Genomic DNA, 18964 nt, shown 5'->3' on the forward strand with positions numbered 1-18964 from the left:
CCTGTGTTCAGTCCTTACTGAGTGTGTGGCTTCTGGCAACTTACAGCCTCTGAGCTTCGGTTTCCTCATTCACAAAAGGGGTTTCACAGACGTCCAGGAGGCTGAAATGCCCAGCAAACACATACTGTAGTGCGGCTCAGCTCTGCAGAGCTCAGTGCCAGCTGCTGCAGGGCTTCCCTTCTCCAGACCTCAGTTTCCTCTCTTACAATGAACAATGACCTCATGGCCTTTCCAAATACTAGAAGAAAGTATCTGCAAAGCACTTAGCAAAGAGGGCGCAGATACAGGTTTCCTTTGACCCTGTGTGACACAGCAAGGAAGCGGTGTCTTACAAAAGTTGCTGCTACAGCTAGAGCCCCAAGCCAGGAAAACAGGACAGATGATAGTGGTCTATCACTAAAGTTTCCCAATGACCTTTCGTTTGTTTCGAATAGTCTCTCTCCTATTTTAGCTTAAAATTTCCCATAGTTCAACTTACAATGGAGTTAAGTCTCAATAAACCCATTTTTTTTTTATTGTGTATATCCATGGCTGTTTTGGAACTCCCTATGTAGACTAGACAGAGATCTGCTGGTCTAGATCTTCTTCTTGAGTGCTGGGATTAGAAGAGTGCACCATCAAGCCTGGTTTACTGTGTTCTGTTTTGTTTCTTTTTGGTGGTGGTAGTGTTTTGTTTTCCAGACAGTGTCTCTCTATGTAGTCCTGGAACTCACTCTGTAGACCAAGCTGGCCTTGAACTCACAGAGATCTGCCTTCCTCTGCTTCCCCAGTGCTGGGCTTAAAGGCGTGTGCCTCCACTTCCAGGCTTTTGTTGTTGTTGTTGTTCTTTTTTAAGACAGGGTTTCATGTAGTCTAGGCTGACCTCAAACTCACCAAGTAGCCAAGGCTGGCCTTGAACTGACCTTAGTTTAAAAATAATTTCACTTAGTATTCTAGCAAGCCCACAGTTGTTGGTTAAGCCATGGTACATTGAGAACCAGCTGTACGTGCTCAGGAAGCAGCCAAGAAGTAGGACCGGATAACACTAGGAACTTTCTAGTGCAGTCTTAAAACTACAAGTACACTTTAATGCCGGATTGCTGGGTTCTCTGAAAAAAAAAGTTCAGGCTGCCACACGCTGAGCAGGTTGCATCCAGTGTCCCCGGGTTGAAACTGGTTCTCAGGTTCATCTCTTGTCCATCTGCAGCCCACTGAAGGTGTATTGGGGCCACTGGACCAACATCTTCCCAGTTGCCAGGAAGATGCTCTCAAGGGTTTCTTCTGTGTCCCAGGAGATGCCTGAGATTCTCCAACACAATCTGGAAGATGGAGCCAACGGATGTTACCAGGCCCCATGAGCTTCCGGTTCCTTTGACTGTGTTAGCTTTGGGGTCTGAAAGGACTCCTCTGAAAAGACAAACAGACCGGTGTGACAGCTCAGCAGGTGAAGGAGCTGCCTCCAAACCTGGCCCCTTGAGTTCTGACCCTGTGACTCACATGGCAGAAAGAGAACAGTTTTTTAAATATTATCCTCTGACCCATACACACTCTCCATGGCATGCGCCCCTCCCCCAGCACATACATACAGAAATGTAATAAACACTTTGGTAAAAGGGAAGACAAGTGGACAAGTGTCTTATTTTCTCCCACTGTCCGAGCCCAGGCTAAATATTATCCATAGTGCTGTATCCAAACAGCACATTTGAGTTGAGACACTTGTTTCCTACCAGTGGCGACCCTGAACTGATCCTGCAAGCTGGAAAGGCCGGCGGTTACAAGAACAAGACTCAAAGCCAGGGTCTAGGAGCTGTGTCCTTGCTGACCTCCAGGCTTTTCAAGTCCCTGCCTTGCCTCAATGCCCCTTGGAAATCGCTGCCAAGGAGAAGCAGGCAGAACTTGTTTTGTTACTCAAGGTATGCTGTTGCAGCATCCTGGTTACGCAAATGACCTCTGGAAACTCAGAAGTCACAAGTCACGTGTTATGCCTTTCTGGGACCCAGTGTTTGAAGAGCATTCCACCTGACTCCTTGGACCAAGTTTCAAAGACTTTAGGAGGGGTCTTCCATGCTCCTTCCTCTGGACTGTAAAATACCAGAGACCACAGGGTTCCCAAACATGAGAAGATAGACATTCTCACAGCCCACTGAGCAGGTCTGCCTGCTATATGGTTATGGAGATTCTGTTACCATTCCCACGTTTAAAAATGAAGGAACCCTAAAGATTTACTTTTAAGGTCTGGCAAAACTCTTAATACAACCACAAGAGAAATTCTTCTTTGGAATGGTCATTGTACCAGCGCTGAGAGGAACTGAGGCTACCTGGACATTCTGATTTTTAGTGCTAGTCAAATTAAAGATGCACCTTCTAAAAAGTGACATTGAACTTTATTGTTTATTGGTTTTTGTTGTTTTTACCTATATGTCTATGTGTGTGGGGGCTGGGGCGTACCAGTGGAGGAAGACAATGAATCCTCTGGAGCTAGGGTGATGGTGGTTGTGAGCTACCATGTGAGTACTGAGAACTGAACCTGGGTCCTCTGGAAGAGCAGCAAGTGCTCTTAACCACTGAGTCACCTCTCCAGCCCACATTATCATCATCATCATCATTATCATCATCATCCTGAAACAAGGTCTCATACACAGATCTGGCTGTACTAGAACTCACTCTGTAGACCAGGCTGGTTCCAAACCCACAGAGATCTGTAGTGGAAGTTTTCGTTTCTTCAAAAACTCAGGCTGGACAAGGTGAGGAACGCCTGTAATCCCAGCACTCTAAAAGGCAGAGGCATGTGAATCTCTGTGAGTTCAAGTTCAGCTTGGTCTACAACACGAGTCCAGGACAGGCAAAGCTACACAGAGAAACCCTGTCTCAAATAAAACAAAAAACCAAATCAAGCCAAAACAAAACCTCAGTTATGGTATGTAAGCGGGTTTTTGTTTTAATCCCAAGTGTGGAATATGGGGCTGCCTTAGTTTATCCACAACTGATAACTGCCACATAGGGCTCAGGAGGGGTGTGGTCTTTGCCAGCTGGAGTTGGTGGAATTCTGAGGACTCTGGGAAGGTATAAATACCAGAGCCCAGAGAGAGGAAGAGGCTTAGAGGAGATGGACGGAAGAGAAGGATGCTGCTTGTTCATCCTGCTGCAGCGTTTGCCACTTGCTGCACTGCTAGACATCCTGAAGACAGAGACTGGTATTTTCCCAAAGAACCAAAGCTTAACCAGCTGGAACTAAGTCTAAAGATATCTATGTACCTTTTCTTCTAACCTTCTTTCTTTCCTACCTAGGGTTGGGGGGTTAAAGGGAAGGTAGAGGCTTGAGGAACCCCAAATAAATAGAGTTTAAAAAACAGTGCCTGCAGAGATTCTCCTGCCTCTGCCTCCTGAGCGCTAGAAGTAAAGGCATGTGTTGTCATGCCTGGCTATTATTATTGTTGTTGTCATTGTTATTATATCTATGTGTATGTTTGTCTGCATGTATGTAAGTGTGACGGTGCCAGAAGAGGCCACTGGATCCTGTGGAACTGGTGCTAGTCACCACATGGGTTCTAGGAAACAAATCGGAGTCCTCTGCAACATCAGTAAGTACCAAGCTATCTCTCTAGCCCTGACTATTATCGGTTGGGAACTGACTTTAAAAAGTAAAAATAGGATGGGAATATGGCTCAGTGGGCTTGTCTAGCATGCATGAAGCTTTGGTTCAATCCTCAGTACTACATCAAAAAGGAAAATTTAACTTAAAAAGTCATCTGTGAACTTACTAGTTTTTTTTTTTTTAAGTGAAAATCATGTAAGTAGTGCTGGAGAAATAGCTCAACAGAACAGTTAAGAGCACCGGCTGCTTTTCCAGTTTCATTCTCAGCACTAATGGTGGCCAACCACCATGTGTAACTCCAGCTGCAGAGGATCTGATGCCCTCTTGGCCTCTGCAGACTCCTGCACGTGCGTGTGCGTACACATACTTAGACACACATACACAGAAATTTTTAAATTTTTTCTTAACTGTTTTTAACCTTCTTGCTTCCCAAAACAAAGTATCAGTTTTTTCACATTCTCTTCTTTTCAAGATTTTTGGAATGTTCTGGTGTGGGAACCAAACCGAAGATCTCATTCATGCACATGCCAGGCTACTAAGCTACATCCGCAAAAGCAGACTTTTACCCCAGGCTCCCTAACACAGGGTTAAAGCTCGCTACCTTTTTAAAATACAAAATTATAAAAATCAGAAAGCTGAGGCTAGAGAGGCGGCTCAGTGGTTGAGTGTGTACTGCTCTTACAGAGGATCTGAACCTGGTTCCCAGCATCTATGTCCAGAGGCTCAGTACCACCTTCCGGCTCCAGGGGTTCTGACACCCTCTGCTGGTGGGTCATTTATATAAACAGACCACCTCTGAATTAATTCATCTAACCAAACCTGATCTGAAAAAAAAAAATACACACCTCGTAAGACTTTCATGCATATAGATCATCATAAGTGATTACGTTCACTCAGAAAATAATTACTCATCTCTCTGAGTAGGGCTGCAAAAGATTAATTCTAGAGTTTCCTGTTCCAAGTTTCCCTATCTGAAAGGGGGTGGGATCAGGTGAAACTCCTGTTCAAATGTGGAAGATTGCATACTCATAAGAGATGGCCCAAGACCCAAGGGAAGGGAAGGCCAGGCACCAGGAGTAATCACTGCCTTTCCCTCCCATGAAACTTAAAGGTATTTTAAGATAAACTACAACCTTAAGATAAACTAAAGCCTCCACCTGCATGTTCTACTTTTGCCTTTGAAGAGGGTGTAACTGAACTTGGACTGGTTTTTTTAGTTAAGGGAAGGACTAGGGGATTTATCAGTTTACGAAGATGGTTCACACAGAGGCAAACCTAGGACCTTCTTCAGCCGGGAGCCCCCATCTCACTTCCAGTTCTGCACTTCCTATGATTTTTTTTTGAATTTTGTTATTTTTAAATTTTATTTTATGTACATTGGAGTGAAGGTGTCAGATCCCTTGGAAAGGGAGTTACAGACAATTGTGAGCTGCCATGTGGGTGCTGGGAATTGAACCCAGGACCTTTGTAAGAAGAGCAGACAGTGCTCTTAACCACTGAGCCAACTCTCCAGCATCCCCTATAATTTTTTTTTTTATTAGACAGGGTAGCCCCAACCAAGTGATTTTTTTTTTTTCAAGACAGGGTTTCTCTGTGTAGCCCTGGCTGGCTTTGAACTGAGAGGTCTGCCTAACTCTGCCTCCCTGCACCATCACCTCCCAGCTCCAAGCAAATAATAATAATAATAATAATAATAATAAAATAAAAAATAAAAAAATAAATTAAATTAAAAAATAAATAAAGAAATAAATACATTTTAATTTGACTGCTTTGTGTCATTAATTTGAACATATTGGGCTGGAGAGATGGCTCAGCGGGTAAGAGCTCTTGTACTCACAGAGGACTGGCTTTTGGGTCCCCAGCAAGCACACTGGGTGACTCACAAGCACCTGTAACTCCAGCTTTGGGAGATCTGATGCCTTCTTCTAGTCTCTTTGGGTACCTGCTCCATGGCATATATACATACAGACAACATAAATAAGAATAAGCTGAATTCCCTTCCTATCTCTATGTATTTACAGCTATAGATCTATCATGTTGGGTTGGAGACATTGCTCAGGGGTCAAGAGTACTTTCTACTCTTTGAGTACCTGAGTCCAGTTTCCAGCACTCCTGATGTCAGGCAAAACACAACTGCCTGTAACTCCAGCTCCAGAGGCTCTGACACCGTCTTCTGGTCCCCTCAGGTACCTGCAAATGGCACATATACATATACGCATGCACACACACACACACACACACACACACACACACACAGACGTATATGTAAACAAACAAGCCTTTAAAATATACCCTGTTCCTAGTTAAAAAGATTTAGGAATCTGATTCTGTCGTAGGTGTCAACACATCTGTGCAATGGTAGTTACCTGGTAGTAGGGGGTCCTAGTGGTTTTATTATGTCCTGTTTTGCTTAAATAGTTACACACACACACACACACACACACACAAGCACACATTACTAGTGTGTCCAGTTAAAAACAAGAATCTAAAAACTAAACAAACTTGGTTATCAGCAATTTTAATAAGCTTGTTTCCTGTAAGACCTTGATAAACAATGGTATCGGGGACCCACTATCAAGTCCTTCTGTGAAGTTCCAAGAACCAGAAACAAAGTTTCCACAGACACTAAAATAGAAAGCATTAAGGCTCAGACTCTAGTGGTGGCATGAAATCACATGAGACAAAGTGACGTTATCAGTTCAAAATTTCCATGTGATCGCCAGCTCAGCCTGGACACAATGAGCATTTCTCAGAGACTAGGCAGAGCAGCGGAGAACTATGACACCTACCTCTTATCTGATTAGATTGTCCCAAAGATTAAATGACAGTTTTTTAAAAAAATGCCTAGTGGGTTGCTTCATATGGACTCAATAAATCCTATCTCTGCAACTATTTTGCCTGCGGTTTGTGTAAAGGGCCTAGGATGATAATAATGCAAGGGATCTAACACAAGACAGCAATTTCTAAGGTATTATCACCGACAACAAGCCCATCAACTGCCAGGGGCTGTGCGGCAGACAGTGCGGGTTCCAACCTTTGGTCCAGGTCCCTCACTCCCCAGTGCCGGCGCGGCAGAAAGGTTGGGCTTGCCCCGCCATGGTTGTCATGGCAAACGCTTCAGCGTCTTCACAGGGGCTTCACCGGAAGCCGTCCTGAGGAAGGCAGCTGAAGAGTAACGCAGTGGTCCCGCAGAGCGGCATTTTCCAGCAAGATGATCTCTGGGGCCTCAGAGGCGGCAGCCGCGCCCCCTTCCAGAGCACGTCCGGGACGCCGCTCTTTGACCCGGAAGTGGCTGGGAGAGGAAGCAGCTGGTGATGCTGGAACAAACATGGCTGTCCCGGTACCCCTCGGCCGCTCGGGCTCGTTCTGTCTGCGGCTGCTACCGCTGCTGGCGCTGCTGGAGCTGCTGGTCGACACCGGCTTGGGCCGCGTCCACCACCTGGCGCTCAAAGTAAGGACTGGCGGGCTGTGGGCAGGGTCAGGGAATGGAGACCGGGGCACGTCCGCTGCGCCGGGCGGAGCCAACTTCGGCCCTGCGGGGTCTCCAAGTTCGTGTCCTGAGCGAAGAGTCTGCGCGGCCCTTTAGGGTAGTCTGGTCCTTGCTGGTTTGAGGTTGTGGGGAAGGGGCCCAGCCGCGGCCCGAATCCCAAAGGGCCCGGGAGGCCGCTCCTGCGATCCCTGCTGGCTTTCCTGGATTCCACGTTGGTGGGAACCTCCTTTCCCTGCTCACCCTTACACAACTTTAATCCCAGTTTCTCCTGTTTGCCAATTCCGCCCTTCTGCTCTCCTTGATCTGGCGCTTTGAACTTGTGTGGAACCTTAGCCTGTTTCCTTGCCGATTTTAGGGTGCCTGATTGACTGACCAAAGTGAGGGTTCTCAAGAGGAATTTAAATCCTTCTTGAAATACATGCCTTGATTTCAAAAAGAAAAAAAAGAAGAAGAAGAAGAAGAAGAAGAAGAAGAAGAAGAAGAAGAAGAAAGAAAGAACAACCCTGAGAATTTAAACTCAGTGTCCAGAGTGTTTTAAGCAGTGGGGCTTTTTCTTTCTCTGTGGTCGTTGTTTAAGGCAGATGTTTATGACAGGCCTGGAATCAACACAAAGGACCGCTATGGTAACCCACAGTGTAAAGTTCTCTAAGGTTTACACATGACTGTCAGCAGGTTAATATATCTGGGGAACAGAAGATTACATCATTATGACTCAAAGCCCGGTATTCTGTCTAATAATCAGGGTTCCCAGAAGAAGTTTGTGGACCTGACACAGCGGTCTTTGTAAAAACATGTTGCATCAGGCGTGAAGTGTCAAGGCTGTGCATGTAGAGTTTTAAAGAGTACAGACAAGCCGGGTGTGGTGATGCATGCCTTTAACCAAGCATTTGGAAGGCAGAGGCAGGCGGGTCCCTTGAGTTCGAGCCCAGTCTGGTCTACACACAGAAACCCTGTCTGGAAAAAGAAAGAAAGTGTGTGGGGGAAGAGTATAGACTCTAGGTTTGAAACCTCGCCCGATCCGTACAGGCATACTTTAGCTCTCAGCTCGTGTTTGTAAATTGAAATGGTCTCGAGAAAAGTGGTTCTAACCACATCAGTACAGGTCAGTCTTGGCTCCTTTTGCAAATTCACTGAAAGCTGTAGAGCTCTCCCCAAAGAAATGCGTGTTGAAGGCCACTGGGGCTTCATAATCCTGGTGCGGTTTATCAGCGGATCCCAGTTTGCAGGTTAATCACTCTGGGGTAAGAACCTCTGGTTTCTAAGTTCTCTCATTTTGAGCTTCACAGCAGATTGTTTTTATTGAGTACATAATGTAGCAGAGTTCATAAAGCTCAGGAATTAGAAACAAACCGTTATACAGGACACATTAAGACCATGTCTTCTGGTTCCCTGTCCAGCATTTCTAGTGTAAAAGTGCCATTTGAGAAATACTTCTTAGCCAGTCTTCGTGGCCAGGGTAGTCCAACCTTCTATACCAACCTTATCTGTTGTGAAGCAAACTTAGAGTATTTTGGCAGCCGATTCTCTCCTGTGCCATATGACTTGATGGTTTTCTCTCTTGTAGTGTGTTTCCTAAGCTTATTCTATAATCGATACTAGAATCTTTTTTCTTAGACAGTCTTAATTTATTGCCTCAGGAAGGACATTTGCCTGCAGGTGGCCTGGGAAAGAAGCAGGAGGCAGTCTTGCTTTGCTTACAGTTGGGAAGCCTAGGCCTGATCAGTGTAGAAACCCAGGCTGGCAAGAACATGAAGTGATCACCAATATCAGGAATATGCATTGATTTGAAAAAAAAAGATTCATTTATTTTCATGTGTATCTGTGTGTGTTTGTGTGGTTGGGCATGTGAGAGCAGGTTGGAGTTGGAATACAGGCAGTTGTGAGCTGTCACATCTGTGTGCTGGAAACTGAACTCGGGTCCTCTACAAGAGCTGTACATTCTCTAACTGCTGAGCCACTTCTATAGCATTGACCTTTACAAGAACTTCTAGCGGGACAATTGCAAGTGCTTGGGGTTTGGCACAGTTGTCTAATGAACCCCATTTCTGTGTCGAGGCTTCAGTAGCTGTTAGCAACTGCCCCTGCCCCTCTCCTGCTGATGTCACTTTTCTATTCTCAGCTTTTTTAGTTTCCTAAATTAGAAAAGGCCCTTCACGTTAAATGGACTTTTTTTATTTTCTATCTCTCTTATCCTTTGACCTTTCTATATATTCCTTACCTTTTTTTTTTTTCTTTTTGAGACAGGGTTTCCCTGTGTAGCCTTGGCTGTCCTGGAGTCACTTTATAGACCAGGCTGGCCTCAAAACTCACAGAGATGCTCCTGCCTCTGCCTTCCAGAGAACTGGGATTAAAGGCATGTGCCACCATGCCTAGCTGTATTCTGTACTTTTTAAAAGCAACTTTTTTGAGGTGTAATTTCTATACATTAAAGTCATATTTTAATTATTAGGTGTTTGTGATTACTCATTATTTACTATAATTGTCACTACTACCCAGCCATAGCACATTTCTGTTGCTTCCCAGAGATCTCCTACGCTGACTTTTCAATCTCCTTTTTACCTCTATGCCCAAGCAAACATACTTCTACTTTGTGCGTTCATAGGGTTGTCCTTGCCAGGTACTTCATGAAAAATGGAGTTGCACAGCAGGTAGGCTTTTATCCCTGGCTTCCTATACCTTTTAGATTTACTCATGTTGTACCATGATGCTGTAATTTTATCTTTTGTATGAACATGTACTGTGTGTGTCTGTGTTTATATGTTTATGTATGTGTGCATTGAGGTGTTCATGTAGAAGTCAGAGGACAGAATTGGTGTCCCATCTTGTTTGAGGCAGATAATTAATGTTTGTTTGTTTGCTCTTCTATCTGTCAGCTTAGCTTGCAAGTTTCTGGGAATTCTCCAGTTTCTGCCTCTAATAGACATACATGCTAGAATTACACATGAGTGCTACCATGTCTGGCGTTAGGTGGGTCCTGGTGATCCTCCTGCCTGTGAGGCAAGCGTTTTACCCACTGAGCCATCTCCCTGACCTAGTCAGTAATCTGATGTTATTTATTGTTGAATACTACTGCACTCTGTGGCTGATGACCTTTTGCCTAGCCTAGCTGCCCTCTGTTTTCCTGCCTTGGTCTTTCCAGTGTTAAGACCACAGGAGTGTGTCCTATGCCCATCTCTGTGTCTTTTTTATTACAGTAAATAGCCCTCCCACCATCATTCCCATGCAGATTTGTGAAGCTGTATGTCTTTGTTTCTCCTGGGTGTCACCCAGGACTGGAGTGGAATTGCTGGACCATGTGGGATGGTTGTGTTTAATTCTTAAGAAAGTGCCACACTTTCTTAAAAGTATTTTCCAAAGTGGCTAGATTATAGGAGGGTTTCCCTTCCCCCACATAGTTGACAGCATTTGTCATTGTCTCTCCATACTTAGAACAAACTTAGAGCATACTTAGAGATATCCTGTTAACCATCTGTAAGTGTTCAGTGCATCCCTGGAAAATGTAACGCACCTCTAAAAACAAAACCCAGGAGCCATTAGGACAAAAAATCCTTAGTATCAAGTCAGGTCCAAATTTTCTCTGTTCTTAAAAAGCATCAGACTTTGAGTCCATTCCACTTAAGACTGTGCATGTGCAGTGAACCAAAGCTTTAAATATTAATCTTCTGAGGGTAGGGTCTCCTATCACTAGTACACGGTAACCAATATGTGATGCATGCTATTGTTTGTTTTTTTCTATTGGAGAGATGGACCGTGGCACTTAAATGTTGCTGTTAATTTAACAGTATGGTTTAATAATTCTTATTATTGCCCTCTAATTATTAAGGCAGTATTATCTTACCTGCTATTATAATCAATAAAAGACACAGACACTGAGATATTAGAATAGCCTTACTTTACCTGGGGCAAGGCAGATATGAACCCTCTACACCACTTTTACCTCCTCGCCCCATCCAGGCTCCCTCCAGTCCATAATTCCATAAATACTTGCTTATTCTCCCATGTAGGCCACTTCCTCCATCCATGCCACTTGTGTGCTTCTCTCCATGATAACGCATCATGGCTTCTATTTCCTTTCTCCTCCTCTTCCTGTTTTTCTCTCTCCCTGATCCTTCTGTCCCCAGAGCCCTCAAACCTTAGCCATGGCTACCTCCTTCTGCCCTGCCCAGGGTTAGGCCTTTTAACCAGCCAGTCATGGATAATTTCTTAGGCAAGGTTACACACATCATCTTGGGGTACATGAGTGTCAGCTCGTAGTGTCAGCAAGCAGGCGAATTAATTCATAATCCATACAAAGCCCCAGACCACGTGCTTACGCTGAGAGGCGCTTTCTCCTAGTTTTTGGATGTGATCATTGTTTTGATTATTAGAGGTAAACTCAGGTGCTCCGAAAAGTCACGTAGGGCCTGTTAGGGAACCGGCTGCCCAAAGGCCAGCAGTGTGTCTGCTGGAGGGGCTTTCTCTTTCAGCTGAATTACTGTGCTCTAGAAAATCTGAGTTTTCCGTTTCTCTTTTCCTGTTCCCTACCCTCTTCAAGTCAGGTTCTCCTTATATAGCCCAGTTTGGGCACACAATCACCATTGTCGTGCCTCAGCCTTCTGGGTGCTGGGATTATGGGCCATCATGCCTGGATAGGATTTTTGCTTTGTTTTGTTTTTAAAAAGATGCTGGAGGGATTTTGAGATGGTTCAGCAGTTAAGAGCAGTGGCTGCCTTTCCAATGGACCTGGGTTTGATTCTCAGCATTCATATGGCAACTCACAAATGTTTGCAACTCCAGGTCCAGGGGATCCAGTGCTCTTTTCTAGCCTCTGTAGACACCAGGCATGCATGTGGTGCATAGGCATACATGCGGGCAAAGTAGCCATACACATAAACATTTTCAAGTTAAAAAAAAGACAGAGAAAATAGAAGTTAGGATTCTTTGCTGTTGTTTTTTTCAAGACAGGCTGTCCTGGAACTCTCACTGTAGACCAAGCTGGCCTTATACTCAGAGATCTGCCTCGTCTGCCTCCTCAGTGCTGGGATTAAGGACATATGCCTTAAATGCCCAGCAAAATTAGAATTTTTAATGTGAAGTTAGCTTGCATGATAAAACAGGGCCTGGAGAATGTAGCCTTACAGTGGCACACTTGGCTAGCATGCATAAAGCCCTGAGTTCAATGGCTAGCATTGCAAAAATAAAACCAAATCAAAGCAGGAGCTGGAGGTGAGCTGGAGGTAGCCCGTTATTCTAAAGTTTAAAGAATGAAACTGAAGGCAAGGGGAGGAGGACCTCCCCTATCAGTGGACTTGGGAAGGGGTATAGGAGGAGATGAGGGAGGGAGGGTGGGATTGGGAGGGAATTAGGGAGGGGGATACATCTGGGATACAAAGTGAATAAACCACAATTAGTAAAAATAAATTAATTTTAAAAAGAAAAAAAAGAGAACAAAACTGAGCTATTATCCACTTGCTTCATTTACTTATTAATGTGTGTATAGGATGTCTGTGTTCTTGCATATGGGAGTGCGTGTACCACACGGCATGTATGTGGTACAAGAATCTTGAGTATTAGTCCTTGCTTGTCACAAGACAGGGTCTCTTGTTCTTCCTCACTGTGTATACCAGGCAGCTGGCATGGGCTTCTGAGGTTCTCTGTGGCAAGCGCTTTCTCTGAAGAGCCATCTGTCAGTCCTGGTTGTTGTTTCTTGTTATTACTGTTTTTGTTTGTTGTGTGGTGTGGTCTGTCTGTGTATGTGTGCATTCGTGCACGCATGACATACAAGTATGGGTAGTCGGAGGACAAATTTGGGAGTTGGTTTTCCTTTCACCATGTGTGTCCTTGGGATAGAACTCAGGTCATCAGGCTTGAGAGCAGGCACCTGCTGAGCCATCCAAGGGTTTTTTTCTTCTTTGTTGTTTTGTTTTTCTGTGTAACAGTCCCACTGTCTTGGAACTTACTTTTTGTAAGCCACGCTGGCCTCAAACTCACAGAGCTCATCCTGCCTGAGCCTCCCACAAAGTGCTGGGATTTTTGTCTTTGCGCTCTTGATCTCATGCCTCTCCCTCCCAATTATGGGACTTCAGGCACCGGCTGCCCCATGTATCTTATTTATCTTTCATTGAAAATAGTTCAGTACATTGGGGTGGTGTGGCCACAGACTTGCGTGGCCCCATCATCTTTCTGTGTTGAATTGGGCTGTTCTCCTCATTCCCCCACCAACCTGTGTGCCTTCGCTTCTTCCGCTTTGTCCTTCTTAGTAACTAGACCACTGGCTGCTCATTTTCTCAAGCTGGAAGAGTGCCATTTCACCAAGTTCTATAGACGCTCTAAGTAGCTCCCAGTCCTCAGTCTTCTTGTGTGTCATTACCACAATTACTGCTTCCTGTGGATTACCCGTATGGCTTCTAGACTGGGTCAGTCTTGTAAGTCGTGTCCCAGCATTCTTGTAGCTCATAGAGTTTTAAATTTTACTTATTTATTTAAGTCAGTGTAGTGACTTTCTAAAAGCTGGATCTTATCTGGTTTGGTTTTAGTAAGAAATGCCCTCTGTGGTCTTAGGCATTTGAATGTTTGGTCCCCAGTTAGTAGTGCTGTTTGGTGAGGCTTAGGAGATGTGGCCTTGCTAGAGGAGGTGTGTCAATGGAGACCAGCTTTAAGAGTTAAAAGGCTCCTGCCGTTTCTAGTCCACTCTCCTCTGTTTCATGCTGGAGGTTCAAGAGCCTTTAGCTTCCTGTTCAGGTTGCCATGCCTCCACTCCGCCATCATAGGCCCTTATCCCTCTGGAACCATCAGGCCAAGTAAACTTCTGAAAGTTGCCTTGGGCTTGGCATGTCTTCACAGCAACAGCAGAGTAGCTAATACACCATTCCACCGTGGTTGAAATTCATTAGTAGCCCCCTATAAAAGTAACTTTTACATGCCTGAAGTAATTGGCATATCCCAGGCTTACTGCTGCCGTCTGCTAACCTAGGCCTAGTCCTAAAAGCTTCTCGCCTCCACACAATCTAATGTAGGTCTAGAATGTTTTCAGCCCCTGAGACTTACTGCTCAATAATCTCCACCCTACTTGTTCTTTCTGAACTCTGGCTGGCTAGTTCAACTCAGCTCTTCTGGGTCAAACTCCTCTCCACGCTGACTTATTCAATCTAGCTTCTTTTTCTCCTCTGACTGAATTGCTCTGCTTGGCCCCAAACTAACTCTAGCAATCTGTTCTAATCTTCTGGCTCCTTCTCATTCTCTGGCTCATACTGTCTCACCTCTGTCTAGCTTGTTCCCTCTTCAACCTCTCTCTGTAAAATTCTCCCAGTAAAATTGCCTCTGAATTCCACGAACTGAGCTGCCCCGAACTCCACTGTACTGCCTCTCAACTCACTCAACCGAACTGCCTGAACAGAACTCAGAGATCTGCATGCCTCTGTCTCCTGAGTGCTGGGATTAAAGGTGTGTGCCACCGTGCCTGGACCTAAGCATTTTCTGTACTTGAAACTTGCCCTGTATCGGGCTGGTCTTGAACTCACACATCTGTATGCCACTCTTTTCCTGGGATTAAAACTGTGCCTGTATTCTAGTAGGATCAAACAGACCTTCCTTAAAGGTCTTCAGATGTGATCCCTTACCAGAGCAGCCATGTTCTGAATTAAGATTTTTTTACAGTCCCCTGTTTTCCCTGGGAGGGAAGTGCGCAGTCATTGGCAGGCCAGCTTTCTCGCTCCAGAGCTGCTGTCCCTGTCCTTCTTGCATATGTGTATAACTGGATGAAGTTTTCCTCATACCTCTTACTTCCGCCTTAAGAAATGGTATTATTCACTTTTGGGCCTTCCTTTGTGTTCTCTATCCTCTCCTCAATCACCAGTGGCTCCAAAGCAGCCAGCAGAAATATACACAAGGAGGGAGAGCTCTTACCTTCCTCAAAACCATGTCCTGAAGCCATATGACAGGAGGGACGGTCCACACAGTAAGCAGAGGTGTCTAAATGGGAGTGTGACATGTGCAGAGGTGGGACCATAGAACGGGGTGGGGGGCAAGCAGGGAGATACTGCTCCTAAGTAGTCTTAGCACAGTGACTTTGGGGTGCTTATCCTATGCCTTACACAAAAATATATTGTATGTACGTTAATGTTTTGAAAACAACCCTGAGTATTGAATAACTTTGGGTTTAAGGGTTGTTTAAAGTTAACTGATTTGTGCATATATGCGTGTGCATATATGCGTGCAGGTGCGCATGCCTGAGTGTGTGTTAAAAGGCAGACTGGGTGTGAGCGTCCTCCTCCCTCACTGTTATCTAGTCCTTTGAGACGGGGTTTCGCTGCAACCCTAGCAGTCCTCTTGTCTGCTCAGAGCTGGGGTTACAGGTGTTTGGGGGATGCAGAACTTGTTACGTGGTGATGGGATCTGAGCTCCAGCCTTGTGGCCACAGAGTGAGCGCTCTTTGCTGCTGTAGCATCTCTCTTCAGCCCAAAGAAGAATTTATATATATATATATATATATATATATATATATATATACACACACACACACACATACTTACATTTATTTATTTATTTGTTTATTTATTTATAAACTACTACCAGGAGGGCTAGCGAAGGAGCATGGATGGTGATGTGCTGGACTTACAAGTTTGAGCATCTGAATCCAGTCTCTACACCCACGTAAAGATGTATGTAGGGCTGCAGGCATGGTAGCCCCAGTGGCAAGCAGAGACAGAGTACCTCAGGGACCCTCTCGCTAGGCAGTCTAGTCTAATCTCTAAGTTTCCGGTAGTGAGGTCTTTACCTCAAAGAAGGAAGAGGTGTTCATGAGGATGAAGCTTGAGGTTGTCCTCTGGCTTTGCTGTGTACAAACACACACACACATAAGCATGCATGTTAAATAACTATTACCAATAAAGATTGACAGGAAAACAAAACCCGTATATGACAACATGCACCACACAATTAAAAAAAAATTAAAAGACTGGAAGAGAAACCTGTAGCATAAGGTCAAAGGTGAGCGCTCAGGCTGGTGAGGTGGCGCAGCAGGCACCACACTTGCCATGCAAACCCAACCAATCCCCAGAGACCTTTTTATAAAGACTGAAGGAAAGACAGAGTTGTCTTTTGACCTCCACACCATGTCTGGGTTCCAACATGCATGAGGGATGGTTCACAACTCCCAGGGCATCTGACACTCTTCTGCCTTCAAGGGCAACTTCGTGGGTATACATGTATACAGATATCACAGAGAATAATAAAAATAAACCTTTGGGTTTTTTGTTTGTTTGTTTTCAAGACAGAGTTTCTTTGTGTAGCCTTGGTTATTCTGGACTCTCTTTGTAGACCAGGCTGGCCTTGAACTCACAGAGGTCCACCTGCCTCTGCCTCCCCAAGTGCTGGCCCCTGGCTATAAAAATAAATCTTAAAAAACAAAAAAACTATTTTAAGAAAAATCTAATATGAATAAACTAAGATACGTCATTAAAGAGAAGCAGCTAGCTAACAGATAAGCATAGACATTCAGAAAATATAAACTGAGTCACCAGCAGCTTGATTTTCTCTGATTGGGAACCATGAGGCCCAGCATCCTTCTGGTTGGTGAGGATGTAGGGACAGGACTCTCCTAGGCTTGGGAGGTAAGAGTTGCAGTTTCTATTAAGCACTTAAGTTTCACGGCTACATTAGTAGCGCCTAGAGGCCTGCACAGACAACCCGCGTGTGAGAGGCACAGGCCAGACAGTGCACAATTGTCCACGGCGGATACACTGTTGCTGAAAATGGAAGTCGTTATTGGTTTAGCCAGATTTAAAAACTGATACAAAGTGATATTTATGGGTCTGCATGTGGGTCCTTCCTTCTTCCTTCCAGCCAACCTTCTGGATTTTGTCAGTTTGCCCAGGCTAGTTTGTTTGGGATATTGTTTGTTTGGTTGGTTTTTTGTTTTGTTTTGTTTTGGTTGTTGTTGTTGGTGGTGGTAGGTTTATTGTTGTTGCTGGGTTCTGTGTAACAAACCCTGGCTGTCCTGGGCGCACTTTGCAGACCAGGCTGGCCTGGAACTCAATAGTGGTCTGCCTGCTTCTGACTCCCTGAGTGCTGGGGTTACAGGCATACACCACCACCTACAGCTAGCTATTTCCTTCCCCCACCTTTTGCTTTGTTTTGTTTTTGTTTTCTGGTGCCCAGGCTAGTTTGTAACTTGCCACCCTCTGACACTTAGTTACAATTGTAGGTAGGTATCACCAAGCCTTGCCAGGACTGGGTTGCCTGTTTGTTTGAGACAGGGTTTCATGCATCTTAGGCTGGCCTCAAACCTGTTAAATAGCTGAGAGTGGCCATGAACTTCTGATCCCCTTCCTCTGCCTTCTCCCCAGAGATGTGGTTTTAGGTGTGTACTGTGGTTGGTTTATGCAGTGCTGAAGGTCAAAACCAGGGCCTTGTGCATGGAAGCACTCTGACAAGTGAGTGACACCCTCAGCTCCAGAGACTCCTTTGTTTTTATATCTCAGGGCAGCTAGGCATTCATCTAGTTGAGGCTAGCTCCTCCTGCCTCAAGCTTTCAGAGTACTAGAATATAGAAATGGGCCACCATTTCTTTTGTAGTGATAGAAGTTAAAAACTAAAAGAGGACCTAGCCATTTCATGAGCGAGGAAAGGGATGATAGAACGAAAACAGAGTTCCAGAGAGACACGAGGGCTTATTTTGTCACTAATGCTCTTGCTCTTTCTCTTCTCCCTGGCCGTCATCTGGAGCAGCTGGGATGCAGGCATCTGATGCTGCGGCCTGTGGGGAGGTAGAGCTTGTCCTCCTTTACCTGGCTCAGCCTGCCGTGGACTGAGCGCTCTGCTGCCCATGTGCTGCCCAGCACAGCACACGCTCAGCCTGGCTTTTGCCAGCCTAGTGGTAAAATGGTGACGTCTTGTTTAAATTGGTGAGGTTTAGGATGTCAGCATGTTTATTAGCTTTTTGGTGTCTTTTTAAAACTTTCAGGTTTAACTATTTCTGTAAGCCTGAAGTTTTAGTGTAACTTACTTAAGTAAGAATTTACTTCTGTCTGTCTCTTTCTCTAGCACAACCTATTTTTTTTGAGACAAGGTCTTGCCATATAGCTCTGGTTAACCTGGAACTCATTATGTAGACCAGGTTGGCCTTGAACTCACAGAAACCCCAACTGCTGGGAATTTTTTTTTCTTTTCTTTCTTTTTTTTTTTTTTCTTTTGAGATAAGGTCTGTTTAGTCCAGGCTGGCCTTCAGCCTGTGATCATTTTCTCTCCATCTTCCTAGCGCTGGGATTACAAGTGTGTATTGCCACATCTGTCTTTAATTATTTACTTTTTATTTTTAAAACTTTAATTATCTAATGTGGGGTGCGGCACATGTGCTTTGTGAGCATGTGGGCGTTGGAGGCCCCCTGTGGGAGCTGGCCCTGCCTTTCACAGTGTGGGTCCTGTAAACTGAACTCAGGTTGTCAGGCTTCACAGGCGACAGGTGTCCCTACCTCCTGAGCCATCGTGTAGGCCCTCGCATATTTCTTTGAGAGTAGGTCTCTATGTAGCCTTGGCTGGCTGTGGCTCAAACTTAAGAGATTCATCTTTCTCTGCCCCTCCAGTGCTGGGGTTAAAGGTGCCTCCACCACACCCGGTTTTAAAATAAAAGTTTCAGCTTAACGCACAGTTTTGTTACTGTAAATAAGAAAGCAAGCAGTTCAGACTAACTTGCCATACTCCAGAATCAGGGCCGCATTTTCTGTCTAGGCTTGGTGTGGTGGTGAATACTGGCGAGCCCGGCGTGGATTTGCTAGGGTGAAGAAAGAGGATTTTTTTTTAAAATAATTTTTTTAATATATTTATGCACATGAGTGTTCTATCTGCATTTTCACCTGCCAGAAGACGGAATCAGTTCACATTATAGATGGTTGTGAGCCACCATGTGGTTGCTGGGAATTGAA

At 44.9% G+C, this 18964-nt stretch overlaps 1 protein-coding gene and 1 long non-coding RNA gene across 2 annotated transcripts in view; one reads left to right on the forward strand and one right to left on the reverse strand.

The window, feature by feature from the left end:
* Window positions 1-1251: 1251 nt before the first annotated feature.
* Window positions 1252-6844, reverse strand: LOC132655876 (uncharacterized). Its single transcript, XR_009593796.1, has 3 exons — window positions 6609-6844; window positions 5665-5764; window positions 1252-1386 (listed from the first exon to the last, which is right to left on the reverse strand). It is a non-coding gene; the product is annotated as an uncharacterized LOC132655876 (long non-coding RNA).
* Window positions 6845-6846: 2 nt separating this feature from the next.
* Gpr107 (G protein-coupled receptor 107) overlaps window positions 6847-18964 on the forward strand; it is a 61494-nt gene continuing 49376 nt past the window's right edge. The window contains exon 1 of the mRNA XM_021653118.2: window positions 6847-7025. Within this exon, the coding sequence (XP_021508793.2) occupies window positions 6903-7025 (123 nt within the window). The 5' untranslated portion in view covers window positions 6847-6902. The remainder of the gene's footprint in view (window positions 7026-18964) is intronic.

This window comes from Meriones unguiculatus, chromosome 8 (assembly GCF_030254825.1).
Source record: "Meriones unguiculatus strain TT.TT164.6M chromosome 8, Bangor_MerUng_6.1, whole genome shotgun sequence".
In the NCBI taxonomy this organism is placed as follows: Eukaryota; Metazoa; Chordata; class Mammalia; order Rodentia; family Muridae; genus Meriones; species Meriones unguiculatus.